At 40.6% G+C, this 20187-nt stretch overlaps 2 protein-coding genes across 2 annotated transcripts in view; one reads left to right on the top strand and one right to left on the bottom strand.

The window, feature by feature from the left end:
* The window catches only part of TEX13B (testis expressed 13B), a 1953-nt gene extending 476 nt beyond the window's left edge, over positions 1–1477 (top strand). Inside the window, exons 2-3 of the mRNA XM_049644733.1 lie at positions 163–650; positions 752–1477. Of these exons, the coding sequence (XP_049500690.1) occupies positions 195–650; positions 752–1444 (1149 nt within the window). The 5' untranslated portion in view covers positions 163–194 and the 3' untranslated portion in view covers positions 1445–1477. The remainder of the gene's footprint in view (positions 1–162; positions 651–751) is intronic.
* Positions 1–20187, bottom strand: part of LOC125932230 (NACHT, LRR and PYD domains-containing protein 12-like) — a 61010-nt gene that overhangs the window by 4324 nt on the left and 36499 nt on the right. The window contains exons 3-6 of the mRNA XM_049644732.1: positions 12896–12983; positions 11439–11483; positions 7451–9109; positions 4759–4848 (exon numbers count right to left, since the gene is read on the bottom strand). Coding sequence (XP_049500689.1) covers positions 7962–9109; positions 11439–11483; positions 12896–12965 — 1263 coding nt within the window. The 5' untranslated portion in view covers positions 12966–12983 and the 3' untranslated portion in view covers positions 4759–4848; positions 7451–7961. The remainder of the gene's footprint in view (positions 1–4758; positions 4849–7450; positions 9110–11438; positions 11484–12895; positions 12984–20187) is intronic.

Genomic DNA, 20187 nt, shown 5'->3' with positions numbered 1-20187 from the left:
GGTGGGACAGGGGCGGGGGGGGTAAGGGGGCAGGACGGGGGGGGAGGAGGGGGGCAAGGCCAGACGGGAGGAGAGGAAGGGGGATAAAGAGGGAGGGGAAGGGGGACAAGGGGAGAGGGGCAAGGGGGGTCTACGGGACAACTGGTTTGCTCGTTTCTGCAGGGCCAGCCAAACCCCTAAGTTGCTCAGTCATCATGGCCTTGAAACCCGACGACCCCAGTGGTGGGTTCCAGCACAGCAAAGTGGTAACCTTCATCAATGAGAAGATGGCTGGGCACACAAAAGGCCCAGAGTTCTACCTGGAGAATACATCCTTGCCCTGGGAGGAGGTGGAGGACAAACTCAGGGCCATCCTGGAAGACAGCACAGTGTCCAGTGAGGCCAAAGAGGCCTGTGCCTGGAGCAGCCTGGCCCTAGGTGTGCGCTTTGCCCGCAGGCAGGGCCAGTTACACAAGCACAGGGTACACTGGCTGCATGACTTCGCCAAACTGCATAAGACCGCTGCACAGACCTTGGCCTCAGACCTAAAGGAGTTCACTACACAGCAGGAGATGGAACACAAAGAGGCAGCCTTCCAGCTACAGATGGCCCAGGCCAACCTGGAAGAGGTGCAGACAGAACGGGATTTCCTGAAGTGGAAGCTCCTCCAGGTCTTAAAGATTATCTCTGCTTGATCCCTGCCCTATCTCCCTGCCCCATCCCCTCACCACCCCCAGAATGGGTCTCAACACTGCCTACTTTTCTCCAACAGCTGCAGTCTCTGCAGAAGCAGGTCCAGGTCTCAGAGGAGCCAGGCCTGGCCACTAGGACAGAAGGAGCAGGTAAGGTAGAGGAGGCGGGAGTTGCTGCCACTTCTACTGCTTCTACTGGCACTGCAGGAAGAGGAAGAAGAGGACAGAAGAATGCAGAAGGGGCAGAAGCTGCAAAGGAGCCAGGTGGAGGCCTCATGCACCTGCTTGGAGCTGTGGAGCGGAAAAATTACACCACCAGTGGGCAGAGGAAGGGAGATATTAAGTCAGTGGAAACAGCCATGTTTTATTTCTCTGGGACCATCAAGCCTAGGGCCACAGTCACACCATCACCCCTTCCTGTCCAGCTCCCTGCCTCATTCACATACTCTTACGCCTGTCCCTTTTCCCCCTTCCCACCTGCACCCACACCAGTCCCACCAGCAACACCATTCACCGTAGGAACTCCAGTTCAGACATCTCCCCACTGGAGGCCCTCTGAGGTTAGTGTGAGGTCTAATGTGGGGTCCCAGGGAAAAGACCCTCAAGAATCCCAAAGAGACAGGAGAGACTCTGATCCCTATCATCATAGAAGACCTCCCATATTTCGCAGACCTGGGGATTGGGACTGCCCTTGGTGTAAAGCTGTGAATTTTTCAAGGAGGGAAATTTGCTTCCGCTGTGGGAGGGGAATCTGGCTGCAAAGCCCTCAGTAAATTAAGAAATGTCAAATAGAACAGAAACCTATACCAGTGGAAAATCAATTTTTGAGGGATGGGGGAAAGGTGAGGGAGGGGACTCAGTGGAGTGGGGAAGGGGATAAGTGGGAGAATGGGGCTAAGGGAATGGGAGGGAGGTGGGGTGGGAAGTGGAGAAGGTGTAGATTGACAGGGAGAGACATGTTTTGATGACCCCCTTTGTGTTCCAGAGCATTAGTGTTCCATACCCCAGAAGCACCGTAGCTTTTGTTCTTCCTCCTAAGCCTTAGTATCTAGTGGACATGAGCAGCCATGTATATGACAATCCACCCATCTCCCCACCTAGGCTGTATATGATGGGAGGAGTGGACATCTGACCCATCCTTAGCCAAACAGGTTCTCGAACAGAGAGGCAGATTTCATAGAGTGGTGTTGGGCAAGGAAGCAGTGGGTTATTTGGAGTCGGGGCCAAGGTCAGAGTCATGAATGCTGAGGCCACAGCCAAGGACTGGCCCCGGCTGTCAGAAGAACTGTGTGCTTTATAGAAGCCAAGTGTCTTAGAGGATACTAGAATGAGGTCCCAGGGAGCAGATAAGGCATAGAGAAAGCACAGGAGTTAATCCTGTAACCCTAGAGATGGAGACAGTGGTGGTCTTTCTACAGTTATGCTGCATGAAAATCCAATCCACACAGATACCCTTTTCTTTAAGTTAAGTTGAGTGGGTTCCTGATCTGGGTAACCAGATTATTTCCAAGTCAGAAATTGGCACCAAGAAGAGCAGTCACAAGCCACAGATCATCCAAGAAAAATGTCAACACTGGCTGGGGAGGAGTATCAGAGAGCTACAGGTAGTGAGGATTCCTATATCCCAAGAGTCTCCCGGAATGAACTGGACAGGAAGCTTGTTCATGTTCTGATCAAGTTATATCATGAGAAACCATCAAAAAAGGCCTGGGGTTAACCCTGGGCTTACAACACAGCAGAGATTTGCCACCCCTAAGATGAAATCCCTCAGGACTGCATACAGAGGACACCAGCACCAGATGCAGACAACTGCTATGGCTGTATAGCCCCGAAACATGAGAATCTTCCCCAGTCCTCAGTGGCAGAACTGGGGACAGACAGATCTGAACAGGGAACCCCTACCACTTCTAAGGAGGTGAGTCAGCAAATGATAGTGCCCAGAGGGTTTGCTGGTCTAGTTTATGGACCAAAGTGTGGTGCTATCCTGAGCAATTCTCTCCCCAAACCCACTGCCAGAATAATAGTGGGAGGGGGGATCTGGTTACAAAGGTCTCAGTGAATTCATAAATGAAATAAAACATATCCCAATGGGAAATCAATGTCTAGAGGGAGGGGGTAAGCTGGGAAAAGAGAAGGGGAGAGGATGGTTTGTGTTTCCTTTCTCATGATTCTGATTCTAAGTGGTGTTGAGGGAGACTAAATGTATGGATTAGCCCACAGGTAGAAGGATCGTGAGGTGTCACACCTGGACCAGAGTAAGAAAACTGGAGGAGCCCTGGACATCACCCAGGGACTACAGACATAGAGCCTGAAGCTATAATGGCCCTGGTTCATCACCATAGCTCCTGGATAGGACTTTGGGCTGTCTCCTATTGGGGCAGGTGTGGACAACCATCAGGATTGGGGGCAACATCCCTAACCTGCATTTTCAGGAATATCTTTGGGCTTGTTTATATTCTTCTAGGACAGAGTTTTCCAGCCTCAGCACTCCTCACACTTGAGGTTGAATAATTATTTGTTGCAGAGGGCTGTCTAGTACACTGCGGGATGTTTGACAGAATCCCTGGCCTCTACACATTAGAGGTCAGTAGCACCCACTCCCCAAGTTGTGACAAGCAAAAATGTCTCCAGGTATTGCCACACATCCACTGGAGGGTGAAACTGCCACTGGCTGGGAACCATAGAGGCGACAAGGTCCTTAGGAGTAGTCATGACAGTGGGAAGAGAGATGCAAGGAGGGCATTCTCAGCGTGCCCAGGGCTGCAGGGGATGCCCTAAAGTAGGAACTGAAAAGTATTCATTGGATTTGGTATTATTTCGATCTTTGAACAGATCTGGGCCAGGGAGGGGTAGAACCCAAACCACAAGGACTGAGGAGTAAATGGGAATTGAGGAAGGGGGGCTCTTCAAGAACTCCTAGCAGTAAAGGGAAGGAGTGGGGTACATGGTTGAGAGAGAGTTCCTTTTAATATGGGAGAAACTTGAACCACGGGGAAGGAGACAACTGAAGAAAGCTTGAAAACATACAACACACAAGAGAGAGACCCTGCTTACCACATTGGGAGGCATGTTCATTGTACTATTCAATAAAAAATAAAATATGACGGCCAGTTTTTTTTGTGTGTGTGAAACAAAACCCCCCAAGCTCTGTAACTGCATGTGCAGGATATATATATATATATTATAGGTTTATTTGTGCCTTATGTTACACATTGATGTTTGAAAAGGCATAGAAAAAAGGTCTGGAAAGATATTTAGCAAACAAGGTGTTACCTAGGGAGGTATGGTCAGGGCATGGTAAGCAGGAGTGGGGATGTTGGGGTATAAGGTGGGGTGGGGTATGGGACAGTAGGGGGGGAGGGCTTTTATATCTTTATATACTTCTGTGTTGTGTAAAGTGAAATAATTAAATGCTTAAAAATTAAAAATTAAAAAGTGAATTTACTTGCTTGGGGAGGTTTGGAAAGGCCACCTCTTCCTCTAGGACAGGAGGGAAGGAAGGAAAACAGACACTGATCTGTGTGGTGAGGGGTTTAGAAACAAGGGAGCTCGTGCCTGTGTGCTTGAGATGTGGACTAAAGGAGACAAGATACCTGAGAGTGAGCACGGAATGGAAGTCAGCGTGGTGGGTGGGGAGTTTCTGAGCAATGGCACTTTGGGGAATAACAGCAGGGGATGGAGGTGAGGCATGGAGGGAGAGAAAAAGATCACTGAGCTGCATGGAGTGGGACAGGACCCAACTGAAAGAAAACCAAGGAAGAGGACAGCTGGATCTGGAAGGAGAAGAGGGTAGGTCCAGGAGGGGCACAGACACAGATCTCTTAGATGTTATAGACTTCCATCCACTCCCTACAGCAAAAATAGCATATACAAAAGGGACAGAGGCTGGAGGGGCTGACAGGGATCTGTGCCTGACTCTCTACCCCTTCTAGGTTTGTAGCATATCTTATCATTTGCTGTTCTGCTATGGAGAAGCTGAGCACTAGTTATATTTTGTTTGCAGGTCCCATCAGCTGGGGGTACAATTTCTAGCAATCCAGTTTCTACCTTACAAATACCTAAGTGTTTAAAGCAAAGTTCAACTTACTTCAGGTCTTTGATTTTACAGCATGGATTACGTAGTGCTTGGCAGAGCAAGTGTAGACGAGACACTGGCAAATTGCATAGCTTGAAGGACCTAAAAAAGATGAGAAAGCAAAAATAATTTAAAACAAGACAGTTAAGAACAAAATTTTAAGTAAAAGGATTACTTTGGCTTCTGATTACCATACTAGTATTCATTTACTTCTTCCAAAGTCCCATTTTGCAGATAAGGAAATTAAGGCACAAAAAAGTTAAGATATTTGCCTCAGGTCACATAGGTAGGAATAGAATGGAGGTCAGCACTCAGATCTGTCTGACTTCAAAGCCCAAGCCATGTTACTGTGTGCCAGGCACCAAGGTAAGCACTTTACATATAAAATTATCTTATCTGGTCCCTAACACAATGATGGATATCATAATCATCGTTTTGCAGATGGCTCAGAGAAGTCAAGTGAGTTGCCCAAGCTATCTACACTATAACTATATTTTGGTTGTCAGTACTAATAGAATAATTAATCATTAAAAACTAGAAAAGTTCATATGTTTTGAACTAGAAAAGTTCAAATGTTCATATGTTAAACATAATTCTATGTTTAATTTTTTGAGGAATACCCAAAGAAAACAAAAACACTAATTTGGTAATATATATGCACCCCTATCGTTATTGCAGCATTATTTACAATGGACATATTATGAAAGCAACTCAAGTGTAGATCAATAGATGAATGGATAAAGATGTGGTGTGTGTGTGTATGTATGTGTGTGTATGTGTATTTATATATACACAAACAATACATATATATATGTATGTATATATATACATACATACACAATGGAATATTACTCCATCATAAAAAAAGAATAAAATCTTGCCTTTTGCAACAACATAGATGGATCTAGAAGGTATAATGCTAAGTGAAAGAAATTAGTCCAAGAAAGACAAATATCACATGATTTCACTCATATGTGGAATTTAAGAAACAAAACAGGGGCGCCTGGGTGGCTCGGTCAGTTAAGTGTCCGACTTCAGCTCAGGTCATGATCTCACGGTCCGTGAGTTCGAGCCCCGCGTGGGGCTCTGTGCTGACAGCTCCGAGCCTGGAGCCTGTTTCAGATTCTGTGTCTCCCTCTCTCTCTGCCCCTCCCCTGTTCATGCTCTGTCTCTCTGCCTCAAAAATAAATAAACGTTAAAAAAAATTAAAAAAAAAAAGAAAAAAAAGAAACAAAACAAATGAACAAAAAAAAGAGAGACAAAAAATAAACAGACTCTTAAATACAGAGAACAAATTGGTGGTTGCCAGAGGGGAGGTGGGTGGAGATGTGTGAAATAAATACAGGGGATGAAGAGCACACTTATCTTGACAAGCACTGAGAAATGTACAGTATCACTGAATCACTATATAGTACACCTGAAATTAATATAACACTGTATGTTAATTACACTTGAACAACAAAATAAACCTAAAACAGTACAATAGTGAACTCTCTGTCAACATGCTTGTGAAAGTTTAAGCCCCCTGATAAAGGCAATAGGGCTGGGGTAGGGACTCCATTTAAGGCTGATTTTCTGGAAATCTAGAATGAACCAGAAGCCTCTTTTTGTTTCCATCAGTGTTTAAAAGTTCTCAATGCATTTATCCATCATTTTACTTTATAATATACAGTTGAAGTGGTCTTGAATTTATCAAGACATTGTAGCCAAGGTCCTTGGTAATTCCAAGTCCATGTAACCTCTCCTACTCCTTCCACTCTAGTCCCAAACACCCTTGCTGCACTTCCCTTCCCCTCCCCACTTCCCTCAAACACACCTACCCCATACTCATTTCTACCTCTATGCTACTCCCACTGAGGAAATATAACTATCAGAGAAAAGACTCGGGTTAACACTTCCTAAGTAGAGCCTTCTGCCCACTCTCTTCTTCTCAAGGTCCCCTACCTCTCAGCTGGTCGTACAGCTAAAGGAGTGGCAATGCCCATCTTAACCCAAGTATTGAGAACGGACTTATGACCAGTGGCATTTTCTAGATAACACAGGTCAATAAGTCAATAGAACTGTATTTTGCAATATATAGAATCTGTATGAAATAAGGCTTAGGTTTACCTAAGCCTCTTTGAACCCTTTGTGAAGGTGGAAGCCTGGTAGAAAAAGCCCAGGATTCACAGCAATATACGCAGGAGTACAATTCTTCCCCTTACTAACCTGAGGCTCTCTGAGGCCTCAGTGATGAAGTATATGTAGAGGAGAGTGATAACCAATTCAATGTTAAGTTTACCACCTTTTCCAGAATAGCAGTCATCAACATCAAAATAGTAGAATCCTCAATGATAATCTTGATGACTTACATGCTCATAACACTTTTATAATTATAAAGTACATTCACAAGGTAACAGTGAAGACTAATATATATATACACACACATACACACACACAGTGGCTAGCACAGTGCCTAATACATAATAAGTGCTCAGAATTGTTAACCTTCCCTTAGTGTCTACCTAGTCTAGTGTCCAATATGTGATATATATTGAATAAATCCTTACTGGGTTGATTGACATAAAATATGGAAAGTGGAGATGATTCATTTTATTTATTGACAATACCAGAAATGATCATGTGCCTGAATACTTGAAATAAACAAGAAAGCCCATGATTTCTGAAGGCCAAAACATTGGAGAAAATACATTAATATACTCACTGATTAAGTGTAAAGACTGGTGTCATGAATGCAGAGACTTGCTCTTCCTCCTCAAATCCAATTAGGTGCTGACACTTCAGAGACACTGACAGATGACTGTGACTGCTTTTTACACAGAATGACATAGCCAGAATGTCCATTTTTGTGTAGGTAGGTTGAAGCAATATAATTGATTGTAAATCACCAATTATCTTTTCTGCATATTCTTCTTCCTGAATCTCATACAAACAATGAAATAAGTCCATTGGCTCAATCTGTAACATAGAATATTTATCCGTTATTTCTTTCTCAGTCCATTTCAATAATTCCTCTCGAAGTCCTGGGGAGACTTTTCTTCCAAAAGTAGTTTCCACAGCCTTTCCCTTTCCTTTACGTAAGAGGCCAAACAAGAACTGTATCGTTAATGATGAAAACCCTTTCCCATATTGTTGGAATATTTATTGCCACGTTTTCCCCACTTGATCAAAAAACATCCAGCTGCCGTCATTCTTTAGGGCATAGAACACAGCAGTCAAGAACTCTTGGAAACTGAAGTGAAGAAAAGTGTAGATATTGACACTTCTTCAGATTTTTTCAAAAAGTAATTTAGAAAAGTGCAATTGATATCATATACCCCTATCCCATGTCTCCTGAGGTCATGGACTTCAAATAGGACCTGTTGGTTCTGTAGTCCCTCTGCAGCCAAAGAGCAAAGGCCCCACAGACAACTTTGTCCCTTCCACACTGAGATAACTGTAATGGTTTTGAGGCACTTGGAAAAGTAAAACAGATACACATCAGTCATGGTCTGAAGTGACCTCATAAGACTCCTGTCACCATCTTCCTGTGACTGCAGGACACTGCAGATCATCCAGGAGATGATGGAAAGAGAGGACATAATGTCAAGGCTTTGATTTTGTCGCAGCTCATAAAAGACTCTCATTGCTGCATTAGCACCTGAAAACTGACTCAAGAAATATGCTCTCTTTTCAGCATTTGTAAACCAAATGATCTTGGCCTGGATAGGTTGTTTTAACAGAGAGTAGAGCTTCTTCATGGTTGCAGGCTGGGCAGTTATCAGCAGGGAGGATTCAGGGAACAGTTTTTTCCTCACAAAACTACGTAAGAGGGTCTCTACTGGTTTCTGCTCCTGGGGGTTAGCACTAAGATCCTCTTCCAGGTTACCTACAGGATGCTGGAGCTCAGGAAATCCATCAAGTATGAAAAGAAGCTTCTCTGGATACACAAGAATAATGTCCAGAATTGGTCCATCTATATCTTGAAAAGTGTTAGTGATCAAGTCAGCAGCACTAAGGTTAGCAATATGGCTTATTTCTCTGCAGTTTACATAGATGAGATAGTCAAACCTTCCTGGAGTAACCATTCCTGCTGCCCAGTCAAACATGAACTTGTGCACCACAGCTGTTTTCTCAATCCCAGCACATCCCTGAAGCACTACAGTTTGGGATGAGCTGCAGCCCTCTTCATCAGGATCAAATACATGTCCCATATCAATAAAATTATCTTGTTGAGGAATCCCACACGGTGTCTTTTCTGATATACCATGTTCTTTTATAAGAAGCAGCCGTGACTCTATATGATTGCCATGATGATAACATTTATGGACTCCTATGTTTAGGTATTTTTCTTTCAGATGTTTTCTAAATATTTCCCAGGAATCTAATGAGGTGACACCAAGAGTTAGTAATCACGGAATCCTAGACAACAATACAAAACAACAGCTATAACTAATATCACCATCTCCACTTGGACATCTTATTTTACATGTCTAAACCTGAGCTCTGGATTTCTGTGTGGGTGCCCTCCCCCCCCCAAAAAAAAACCCTCCGCAGGCATGTCATCTCAATTAAATGATGTCACCCAGTTGCCCAGAAAAATATTAGGAGCCATTCTTTATTTCTTTTTTCCCCTTGAATCCTCCACATCCAATCAATTAACAAGGCCTATCATAAGCTTTCAATCCACTTATTTATCACTACATTCTCAAATACCAACCAAATACAAGGTACTACTAACTCTTTCCTGGAGAAAGAAAGAAATAGACTCCTACTATTCATCTACTCTAGCTTATCTATGGCTCCTCTCCACACAGCAGCCAACATGATCTTCTAAAAATATCAATTACATCATGTGACTACCATACCTGAAACCTTTCAAAAGCTTTTCATTGCACTTCGTATAAAATCCAAAACCTTACCATACAAGGTGTGCCACAAATCACTCTCCTTCTCAGTCCCTGAAGACACACTAGCTTACTTTTAGTTTCTCACAAATGCCATGTTCTTTCCCACCTCAGGGCCTTTCCAGTAGCTTTTCTCTCTGCCTGGAACACCCTTTCTGCTCTTTCCATGGAGAGTTTTTTTTTTTTATCCTTCAGATCTCAACTTAAACATTACTTCCTAGAAGAGGACTTGCTTGACCACCCAATTTAAAGCAGATCCTCTCTATTATTTCCTTTCCCAGCACCTTGTTTTCACTTTATAGCTCTTATCATAATTAACAGTTGTTTATTTATCTGTCTTTCCCACTAAACAATAATCTACATGAAGACAGGGACCTTATTTGTATTCTTCACCATAATATCCTAAGTACCTAGTGTGGTGCCTGGCACATAGTAGACACTCAATAAATAGGTTATTGAATATGGCTATAAATACTTTTGAATTAAAAACAAGTCATTTATTACTGCCTATTCTGTGCCAGATATTTTACTAGGCTCTTTATATATATTTCTGATTGAATTCTTGCAATAATCCCATGAAGTAGGTATTATCCACATTTTATAGTTGAGGAAACTGAAATTTGTTACCAGGGTTATAAATTCATGGGTATACAATCTGCACACAGGTCTTGTGCTCAGAAGGGCCCATTGGTATAATGCTCTGCTGTCACTATCTTGGATTTAATATTTTTTGAACAAAGGGTCCTGTGTTTTCATTTTGTAGCATAGCCCATCAATTATGTAGTCAGTCCTGCTTATCGCATTAGATAATTTGTCCAAAGTCCAACAGCTAGTAAGTGATAGAGACTTACTTAAGATTAAGGTTTGTCTAAAGTCATAGTCCATATGCTTAAATACTATATTACATAGTTTTTCACTTTATGCAACTAGAAAAAATAATCCAAGGAGTCAGTTATCAAGTTCAAACTTCTGTCAAGTGAATGTCTAAGTTAGCATTTCTCAATAAGTGTTCCTTTGAACACGATTTTGCAAGGTATTAGTAAGAGAGCTGTGGAAAAGAAGTCCAGTGGTCAAATAAGTTAAAGGGAATACACCCTCTATCTCCTTTTAGAGTTTCTCAATGCATGTAGCATGTGAAAGGATCTGAAATGACCTATAGTAAAAAAAGAAAAAAAAAAGCTGTTTAACTTGGTTTAATCCAGCATTTTCTGGTCTCAAATGACTATATAACCCTTTCCCAAAAGCAAAATTATTATCTCCTGGACAATAGTGCTCTGTAGAACTGCTTTGGGGAATGCTGATCTAGATAACTGTTAGCAAATTTCTTCTGTAAAATCCGTAAATAGTTTAGGCTTTTGGGTCTCTGTTTCAGCTACTCAATTCTGTCATCTTAGCTTGAAGGTAGCCATAGATAATATGTAAATGAATGGGCATGGCTGGTTCTACTAAAACTTTATTTATAAATCAGGCCCCTGGCTTGATTTGGCCCACTATCGTAATGGCCTCAATTTAGATCACTCCAGAATTGGATAGGTCTATTCTAGCCTGTACATCTAAAATTCTGTACATCTGGTGCCTGACCACCATCAGAGGTCCTCCTGGTATTCCATTACCTATTCTATCTGATATAAAATTCCTATTTGTTATAACAGTTTGGAGCTTCATAGATACTACCAAAAAAAAAAAAAAAATGGCTGCTGCCCAATGAATATAGGGCAAGAATAGGAGTGGAATAGGGATGAGAAGCCCGGTTCATAGGAGGCACTTTTCACAAAACAAAAAGAGTGAAAGAGAGAAGACATCTACCTATGAGCTCCTTCCATGACAATGAAGCCTGAGAATTTGAAGCAGCTGTGGGAGGAAAGAGTTGAGATTAACAGAAGCACAAATACACCTTCACATCAAAACACGAAATATACAAAAATTTACCCACACTGCTACAGCTATTCATGCTGTTCCCCAGACAGAAATACAAGGAAGAAAATCATCTCACATCTATTCTAACTCACCCACAAAGTTATAACTAATGTCCAATGTAAAGTAAAATGTAAGACCTTCTCAGATATATATTGAGGGTATAAACATTTACATTTATATGCTCTGTAAGGAAAATTTAGGCATTAACTTAAAGGCTCATACATTATCTGAAGTGACTGTTTTAGGTATTTTGCTTTCCGTTGAACATTAGCCTATTGCCTCTGTTGGAGCTTCTGTTGAACTTAACTTGTGGGGCGACTGGGTGGCTCAGTTGGTTAAGCGGCGGACTTCGGCTCAGGTCATGATCTCGCGGTCCATGAGTTCGAGCCCCGCGTCGGGCTCTGTGCTGACAGCCCAGAGCCTGGAGCCTGTTTCAGATTCTGTGTCTCCCTCTCTCTGACCCTCCCCCATTCATGCTCTGTCTCTCTCTGTCTCAAAAATAAATAAACGTTAAAAAAAAATTTAAAAAAAAGAACTTAACTTGTTAATGAGAAAGAATAAGGCATTGCTGATGTTAGTGTGACAGATACATACAATGATCTACAATTTGAATACATATACACATACATTCATTCCAAACACTTACATATATAGGTTTATAGGTAGAAATACACAAATGAAGGCACATGTGAATGTGTGCACACGCACATACACATACACACACAGCCTCCACATTCCTATAGGTTTTTAGTACTCGCACACCTTTTAAAAGCAAGAGTGAGACTTATACTTGGGAGAAGGTATGACTAGATGGATGGGAGGAAGCAGAGTCTGGAGAGGCAGATATTAGAATGTGACAGAAATGGGCAGGCAAGTGAGTAGTCTGTTGAAGATAATCAGTTTCTATTCCCCATAACTAAATATTCCTTGGAGCTCAGGAATCAGCCACAAGGGGAAGGACTCCAGCAATCTTCACTCTTTGCTCTTTTGTGCTGTCTCCTGTGAAAATCTGTGGTTACAGTAAAGGGAGAGACTTAAGAGTCTTTTAGGATTATAAATGCTTTTGGAATCATGGAAAACAGTAGAAACCACAGTTGCCTCTTCTCTTTTCTTTCTTTTTCCTCATTTTGGAAAACATAAAAAATATGGAGACATATTAAAGAGATTATTAATAGGCAAATAATGTATCCATGTAATATCTCAATATACACACACCTATACACGGGCAACACAACGTTAAAGATTCGGAAAAAAAAAATCCCAAAGTCCATGAGGAGAAGTAGGAGAAAGAGAATGAACAGGATTACCTAGATTGTACCCTCTTCTAACCTCATTCAGTTACTCACCTTTCTGTTCAGACAATAAACTCCAAGTACGAGCAGGTTCCATATCTTTTCTTTTCTTTTGACTGTTCATCCTGGCAAATCAAGAAGACTGTAATCCAAAACAGAAATGATGACTGAAAGCCCTAGTGGAAGCCCAGAGTAAAAAGGAACTCAAGGAACACTACTTAAGGCATTACAGAGTTGGGGAAGAGAGAAGGCCCAATAAACCAAGTAGGTTGTTAGGGTGGGACTATGGGATCACACAAAGATAGATCAAAACCAACAGTCTTCAACTTGAAGAGGCAAAAAAACTAAAAGAGGATAGAATGTCTGTAAACTTTTGGACAGTACAAATATAAGAAATGTGAAATTGGGCCCTGAATTGGGTTACTAAGGGAGCACAGGATTTAGAGAGTACAAGCTCTAATGTCTAGGGTCAAGATAAAAAAAGAATGAGTGTGTCTTTCCACAACATATTTTTGGTGCCACTAATAAAGGAAGAATTCTAAGACCATAGATCGGAATACTGTGGTACGAGAGAAACAGTCCACAGCGTTAGGAAACATGGAAGCCCTAGTTCCATTTCTGTAACTATCGACCTATGGACCTTGAGTAAGATTCTTCTACTTTCTGGGTCTGTCTTATTATTTTCAAAATGGTTGAGGGACTGTTAGCACAGGTTTCTTTCCAGGTTGAACACTGTAAGATCAGTGGTTCTCAGCCCTAGCTGCACATTAAAATCACCTTCATACCACCCTCCAGAATTTTGTTTGCAATATTACTTACCACTTTCTAATACATTTGAAAGTTTTCTTATGTATAATGCTCAGTGTTCAGTTTCATTCTTTCCCACTTAAGTTTATTTACTGGTCCCAATTCTCAGCCTATGCCATGAACTTTGCAAGTCCACACAACAGAAATGGGGCTTATTTTTCCACCTCTTGTCTTTGAGCTCAGCCTTGACACTTGCTTTGGCTAATGAAGTGTACACAGATGTTACTCAATTAGGAGTTTGAAATATACTTGCATAGTTGGACACGTCCCTTCTTGTGATTCTACCACTGGTGTGAGATGAGCCATGAGAGACACAAGTGCCAGCTAGTCCAATGGTTTGGGGAGAAATGCATGAAGCAGAGCCACATGAGTTTACTCATAGTCCTGAAGCAAGTAGTCACTCTAACCTAAATCAGAGTTGTCCGAAAAAGCCCTGACTAATCAGCTGAATCCCAGCTGGCCTCCAGAAGTGTGAGAATAAGCACTTAATCAGTTCTTAGTTTTTCATGCCACCAAGATTTTATAGTCATTGTTATGCATCATTGTGGTGACAGCTAACTGATATATCTTGCTTAGGAAGTAAATGCCTAGAAAGTATTTGGCATACAAAAGACATTAAGTGTTTATTAAATAAATTGAATGAATGAATAAAAGCTTTTTGCAAAAAAAAATCCCAGGCCTGGTCTACATTCCTGATAAATTAAATCAGAATCTTTTTTTTAAAAATCAGAATCTTTGATGATAGGTTTGGCATCGATTTTTTTAGGTTCCCCAGGTGATTGATTCTAATATACAGCCAGAGAAGAGTGCCATGATTCTAACATTTAGTTATTTTTGATAGGGGAGAGTATATTGGTGAAGCACACAGACTTTAAAATCAAACAGAAGGGTTCAAGCCCTGACTCTACCACTTATGCTGTGACAACGATTGAATTAACATCTCTAAGCCTCAGATTCCTCAACTGTTAAGTAGGGATAACAACAGTACTTTCCTTATAAGGTTATTATGAAGATTAAATGAAATAATGCATATAAAGTATTCAGTACACTACATGGTACACAGCAAAGGCTCAATAATCCTAAACTATAGCTAATATTGGCATTGCTTTATCATTTGATATGGGGTAGAAATGTCTTTGAACTCACATAGACCTTACTTAAATTCCATTTCCACTGCTGTCTAGCAATATGACCTTGAGGAAATTGCTTAAACTCTGAGACTACAGTAACCCATCTGTAAATTACAGTGATAATAATGATTTCACTAATTTGTTGTGAGGATTAAATAAGACAACATACATAAAACATTTAGCACAGGACAAAATGCAATATAAATAATTATGAGAGGAAAAATAAGCTGGCATTTCTTATAACTGACAGAAAGAAGTTACATTCCATTAAAATCTCCACATAACAACCTCATTCTTAGGAGATGGAATGTTCCCAGCACAGTGTTATATTCCCATGCCCTGGACACTTTTCCCAGTTAGTAGGGATATCATGTCCTCCAAAACATAGAAACAATTCTCCAGTTACAGTAAGAGTTCCTGCCCTCAGGTAATGATGCTGGAGAGATGTATGGCCACCTACTCTCTTCCTGGGAAATTTCAAACATGCCCATTATTTTGATCATCCTTACAACCTCTTATTGTTTATCCCAGTCTAGCCCTCTACTCTGAGACCTACATTTATACATCTAAAGGCTTACTCAACATCTCCACTTGGATGTTGGCATCCATCTTTTTCTTACCTCCGTTGGTAGCTTTTATTTGGTTTGTCCAGCATTCTTTCCTGATCTGTGTTCTGATAAGAAACACTATCCGTCTTAGTGGAATAATCAAATTTTCTGTGACTGAATTTAAAAGCCTGAGTGGAGACTACAAGCACTGAGGTTCTGCTACCCAAACGCTCCAAGCTTCCTTAGTTCCTGACCTCCTTGAGGCCTTGTTTTTCAGCACTTCCTTTGATTTTGATCAACTCCAGTAGTCTTCCAAAAATCCCTATTTTTGCTTAAGTTACTCAGAACCAAGTTCTGTTGCCTGCAGCTAAAAAACCCTGACATAGAAATTATACCAGAGAGTAAGTTACAGTCAACAGACCTTTAGAAAAATTATAGGGGTATTTTATAACTGGTTATTAGACTGAGTAAAAGGCTGTGAGATGGTTCAAATTCCAGGACAGGAAAGCAGTATCCATCATACTAGGATCTCCACTAGAACATATTCAATCTTTATGCAGTGTAGTAAATTATGCCCTCTCCAAGAAGACAAATCAAAGTAAGATGTCTCCTCTGGGCCCCTGAATTACAAAATGGTAAAATGGTGATTCCTTCCCTGGGCTGGGGCAGCACCAAGCTTGGGGACACAAGTTAGAGAGCAGGATATGGGCTAATTTCAGCCCCCATTCAGACCCTTGGCTGTGTGCCTTTTCAGTCAACAAACTACACAACTTTTCATGGTGACTCTACATGGTATGCATGCTGCCAAAAATAAGAGAGAAATGCTACAGATTTAAACATCAAATCTTACCTGCAGGCCTAAAATGAGACTCTGTGATTTTTTTTTTTTTGCTGAGATATAATTCACATATCATAAAACTCACCCTTTTAAAATGCACAATATAATGATTTTGTAGTATCTTCACAAAGTTTTGCAACCATGACTATCTAATTCTGGAACATTTTCATCACCCCAAAAAGAAATGCTGTGCCCATTAAACAAATACTCCCCATTCTCCCCACCCCACATCCCCTAGCAACCACAATTCTACTTTCTGTCTCTAAGGATTTGCCTATTCTGGATATTTCATATAAATAGAATCATACAACAATGGTCTCTTGTGTCTGGCTTCTTCAACTTAGCATAATGTTTTCAAGGTTCATCCATATAATAATCCACATTCACTAGGATGGCTATAGTTTTTAAAATGGAAAATGGTAAAGATGTGGAGAAATTGTAACCCTCATATATTGCTCATTGGAATATAAAATAGTACAGCCACTGTGGAAAAATTTGGCAGTACCTCAATAAGTTACACATAGAACTACCATATGATCCAGCAATTCCACTCCCAGGTATATATCCAGAAGAATTGAAAACAGGTATTTAAAAAAAATTTGCACACGGATATTCATAGCAGCACTATATACAATAACAGAAAGGTTGAAACAACCCCAGTATCCATCAACTGATGAACCAATAAACAAAATATGATATATAATTACGATGAAATAGTATTCAGCCATAAAAAGGAACAAAATATTGATATATGCTACAACATGGATGAACCTTGAAAACATTATGCTAAGTGAAAGAAGCCAGACACAAAAGGCACATATTACATGATTCCATTTATATGAAATGAAAGGCAAATTCATAGACACAGAAAGTACATTTAGTGGTCGTTAGGAATTGGGAGAAAGGAGGAATTGGTAGTAACCCCTAATGGTTACAGGACTTCTATTTGGGGTGTTGGAAATATTCTCGAATTAGATAGTGGTGATGGTTACACAGCATTGTAAATATACTAGAAATCACTAAATTATACACTTTAAAAGGGTGGATTTTATAGTATGTAAATAAAATCAATATCAATTAAATAAAATCAATAACCAAACTTATTGTGGCAATCATTTTGCAATATATACATATATCAAATCATTATGTTGTACACCTAAAACTAATACAATGTTATGTCAATTTTATCTTAATTAACAAAAATAATCAATTGTAAAAGTAGAAAAAAACTAATATAAAATACAACTATAAAAGAAAATAGGAAAGTAGAAACAACCCAAATATCCATCAATGGATAAATGGATAAATAAAATGTGATACACATACTATGAAATATTATTTAGCCTTTAAAAGGAAAAGTCTGAAACATGCTACATGGATGAACCTTGAAGATCCTATGCTAAGTGAAATAAGCCTGACACAAAAGAACAAATCTTGTATGATTCCACTTAAATTTGACAACAGTCAAATTTATAGAGTCACAAAGTAGAATTGTGGTTACCAGGGGCTGAGAGGAAAGGGCAATAGGGAATTGCTTAATGAATATAGGGCTTCAGTTTGGGAAGATGAAAAAGTCGTAGAGATGGATAGTAATGATGGTTGCATAACAATGTGAATGTACTTAATGCCACTGAACTGTATACTTAAAAATTCTTTCTCATTGCCACATAGTACTCCATTGTGTATATAAACCACAATTTCTTTATCCATTCATCAGTTGATGGACATTTACGCTCTTTCCATAATTTGGCTACTGTGGAGAGTGCTTCTATAAACATTGGGGTACAAGTGCCCCTATGCATCAGTACTCCTGTATCCCTTGGGTAAATTCCTAGCAGTGCTATTGCTGGGTCATAGGGTACGTCTATTTTTAATTTTTTGAGGAACCTCCACACTGTTTTCCAGACGGGCTGCACCAATTTGCACTCCCACCAACAGTGCAAGAGTGTTCCCGTTTCTCCACATCCTCGCCAGCATCTATAGTCTCCTGATTTGTTCATTTTGGCCACTATATCTGAGGGTGGTTTTGATTTGTATTTCCCTGATGAGGAGCGACGTTGAGCATCTTTCATGTGTCTGTTGGCCGTCCGGATGTCTTCTTTTTTTTTTTTTTTTTTAATTTTTTTCCAACGTTTTTTTTTTATTTTTGGGACAGAGAGAGACAGAGCATGAACAGGGGAGGGGCAGAGAGAGAGGGAGACACAGAATCGGAAACAGGCTCCAGGCTCCGAGCCATCAGCCCAGAGCCCGACGCGGGGCTCGAACTCACGGACCGCGAGATAGTGACCTGGCTTAAGTCGGACGCTTAACCGACTGCGCCACCCAGGCGCCCCAACCGGATGTCTTCTTTAGAGAATTGTCTATTCGTGTTTTCTGCCCATTTCTTCACTGGGTTATTTGTTTTTTGGGTGTGGAGTTTGGTGAGCTCTTTATAGATTTTGGATACTAGCCCTTTGTCCGATATATCATTTGCAAATATCTTTTCCCATTCTGTTGGCTGCCTTTTAGTTTTGTTGGTTGTTTCCTTTGCTGTGCAGAAGCTTTTAATCTTCATGAGGTCCCAGTAGTTCATTTTTGCCTTTAATTCCCTTGCCTTTGGGGATGTGTCAAGTAAGAGATTGCTACGGCTGAGGTCAGAGAGGTCTTTTCCTGCTTTCTCCTCTAGGGTTTTGATAGTTTCCTGTCTCACATTCAGGTCCTTTATCCATTTTGAGTTTGTTTTTGTGAATGGTGTGAGAAAGTGGTCTAGTTTCAATCTTCTGCATGTTGCTGTCCAGTTCTCCCAGAACCATTTGTTAAAGAGACTGTCTTTTTTCCATTGGATATTCTTTCCTGCTTTGTCAAAGATGAGTTGGCCATACGTTTGTGGGTCTAGTTCTGGGGTTTCTATTGTACTCCATTGGTCTATGTGTCTGTTTTTGTGCCAATACCATGCTGTCTTGATGATTACAGCTTTGTAGCAGAGGCTAAAGTCTGGGATTGTGATGCCTCCTGCTTTGGTCTTCTTCTTCAAAATTACTTTGGCTATTCGGGGCCTTTTGTGGTTCCATATGAATTTTAGGATGGCTTGTTCTAGTTTCGAGAAGAATGTTGGTGCAATTTTGATTGGGATTGCATTGAATGTATAGATAGCTTTGGGTAGTATTGACATTTTGACAATATTTATTCTTCCAATCCATGAGCACGGAATGTTTTTCCATTTCTTTATATCTTCTTCAATTTCCTTCATAAGCTTTCTACAGTTTTCAGCATACAGATCTTGTACATCTTTGGTTCGATTTATTCCTAGGTATTTTATGCTGCTTGGTGCAGTTGTGAATGGGATCAGTTTCTTTATTTGTCTTTCTGTTGCTTCATTATTAGTGTATAAGAATGCAACTGCTTTCTGTACATTGATTTTGTATCCTGCAACTTTGCTGAATGCATGTATTAGTTCTAGCAGACTTTTGGTGGAGTCTATCGGATTTTCCATGTATAATATCATGTCATCTGCAAAAAGTGAAAGCTTGACTTCATCTTTGCCAATTTTGATGCCTTAGATTTCCTTTTGTTGTCTGATTGCTGATGCTAGAACTTCCAACACTATGTTAAACAACAGCGGTGAGAGTGGGCATCCCTGTCGTGTTCCTGATCTCAGGGAAAAATCTCTCAGTTTTTCCCCATTGAGGATGATGTTAGCTGTGGGCTTTTCATAAATGGCTTTTATGATGTTTAAGTATGTTCCTTCTATCCCGACTTTCTCAAGGGTTTTTATTACAAAAGGGTGCTGAATTTTGTCAAAGGCCTTTTCAGCATCGATTGACAGGATCATATGGTTCTTATCTTTTCTTTTATTAATGTGATGTATCACATTGATTGATTTCCGAATGTTGAACCAGCCCTGCATCCCAGGAATGAATCCCACTTGATCATGGTGAATAATTCTTTTTATATGCTGTTGAATTCGATTTGCTAGTATCTTACTGAGAATTTCTGCATCCATATTCATCAGGGATATTGGCCTGTAGTTCTCTTTTTTTACTG

This window comes from Panthera uncia, chromosome X (assembly GCF_023721935.1).
Source record: "Panthera uncia isolate 11264 chromosome X, Puncia_PCG_1.0, whole genome shotgun sequence".
Taxonomy (NCBI): Eukaryota; Metazoa; Chordata; class Mammalia; order Carnivora; family Felidae; genus Panthera; species Panthera uncia.
This window is presented reverse-complemented; position numbering and strand designations above follow the sequence as displayed.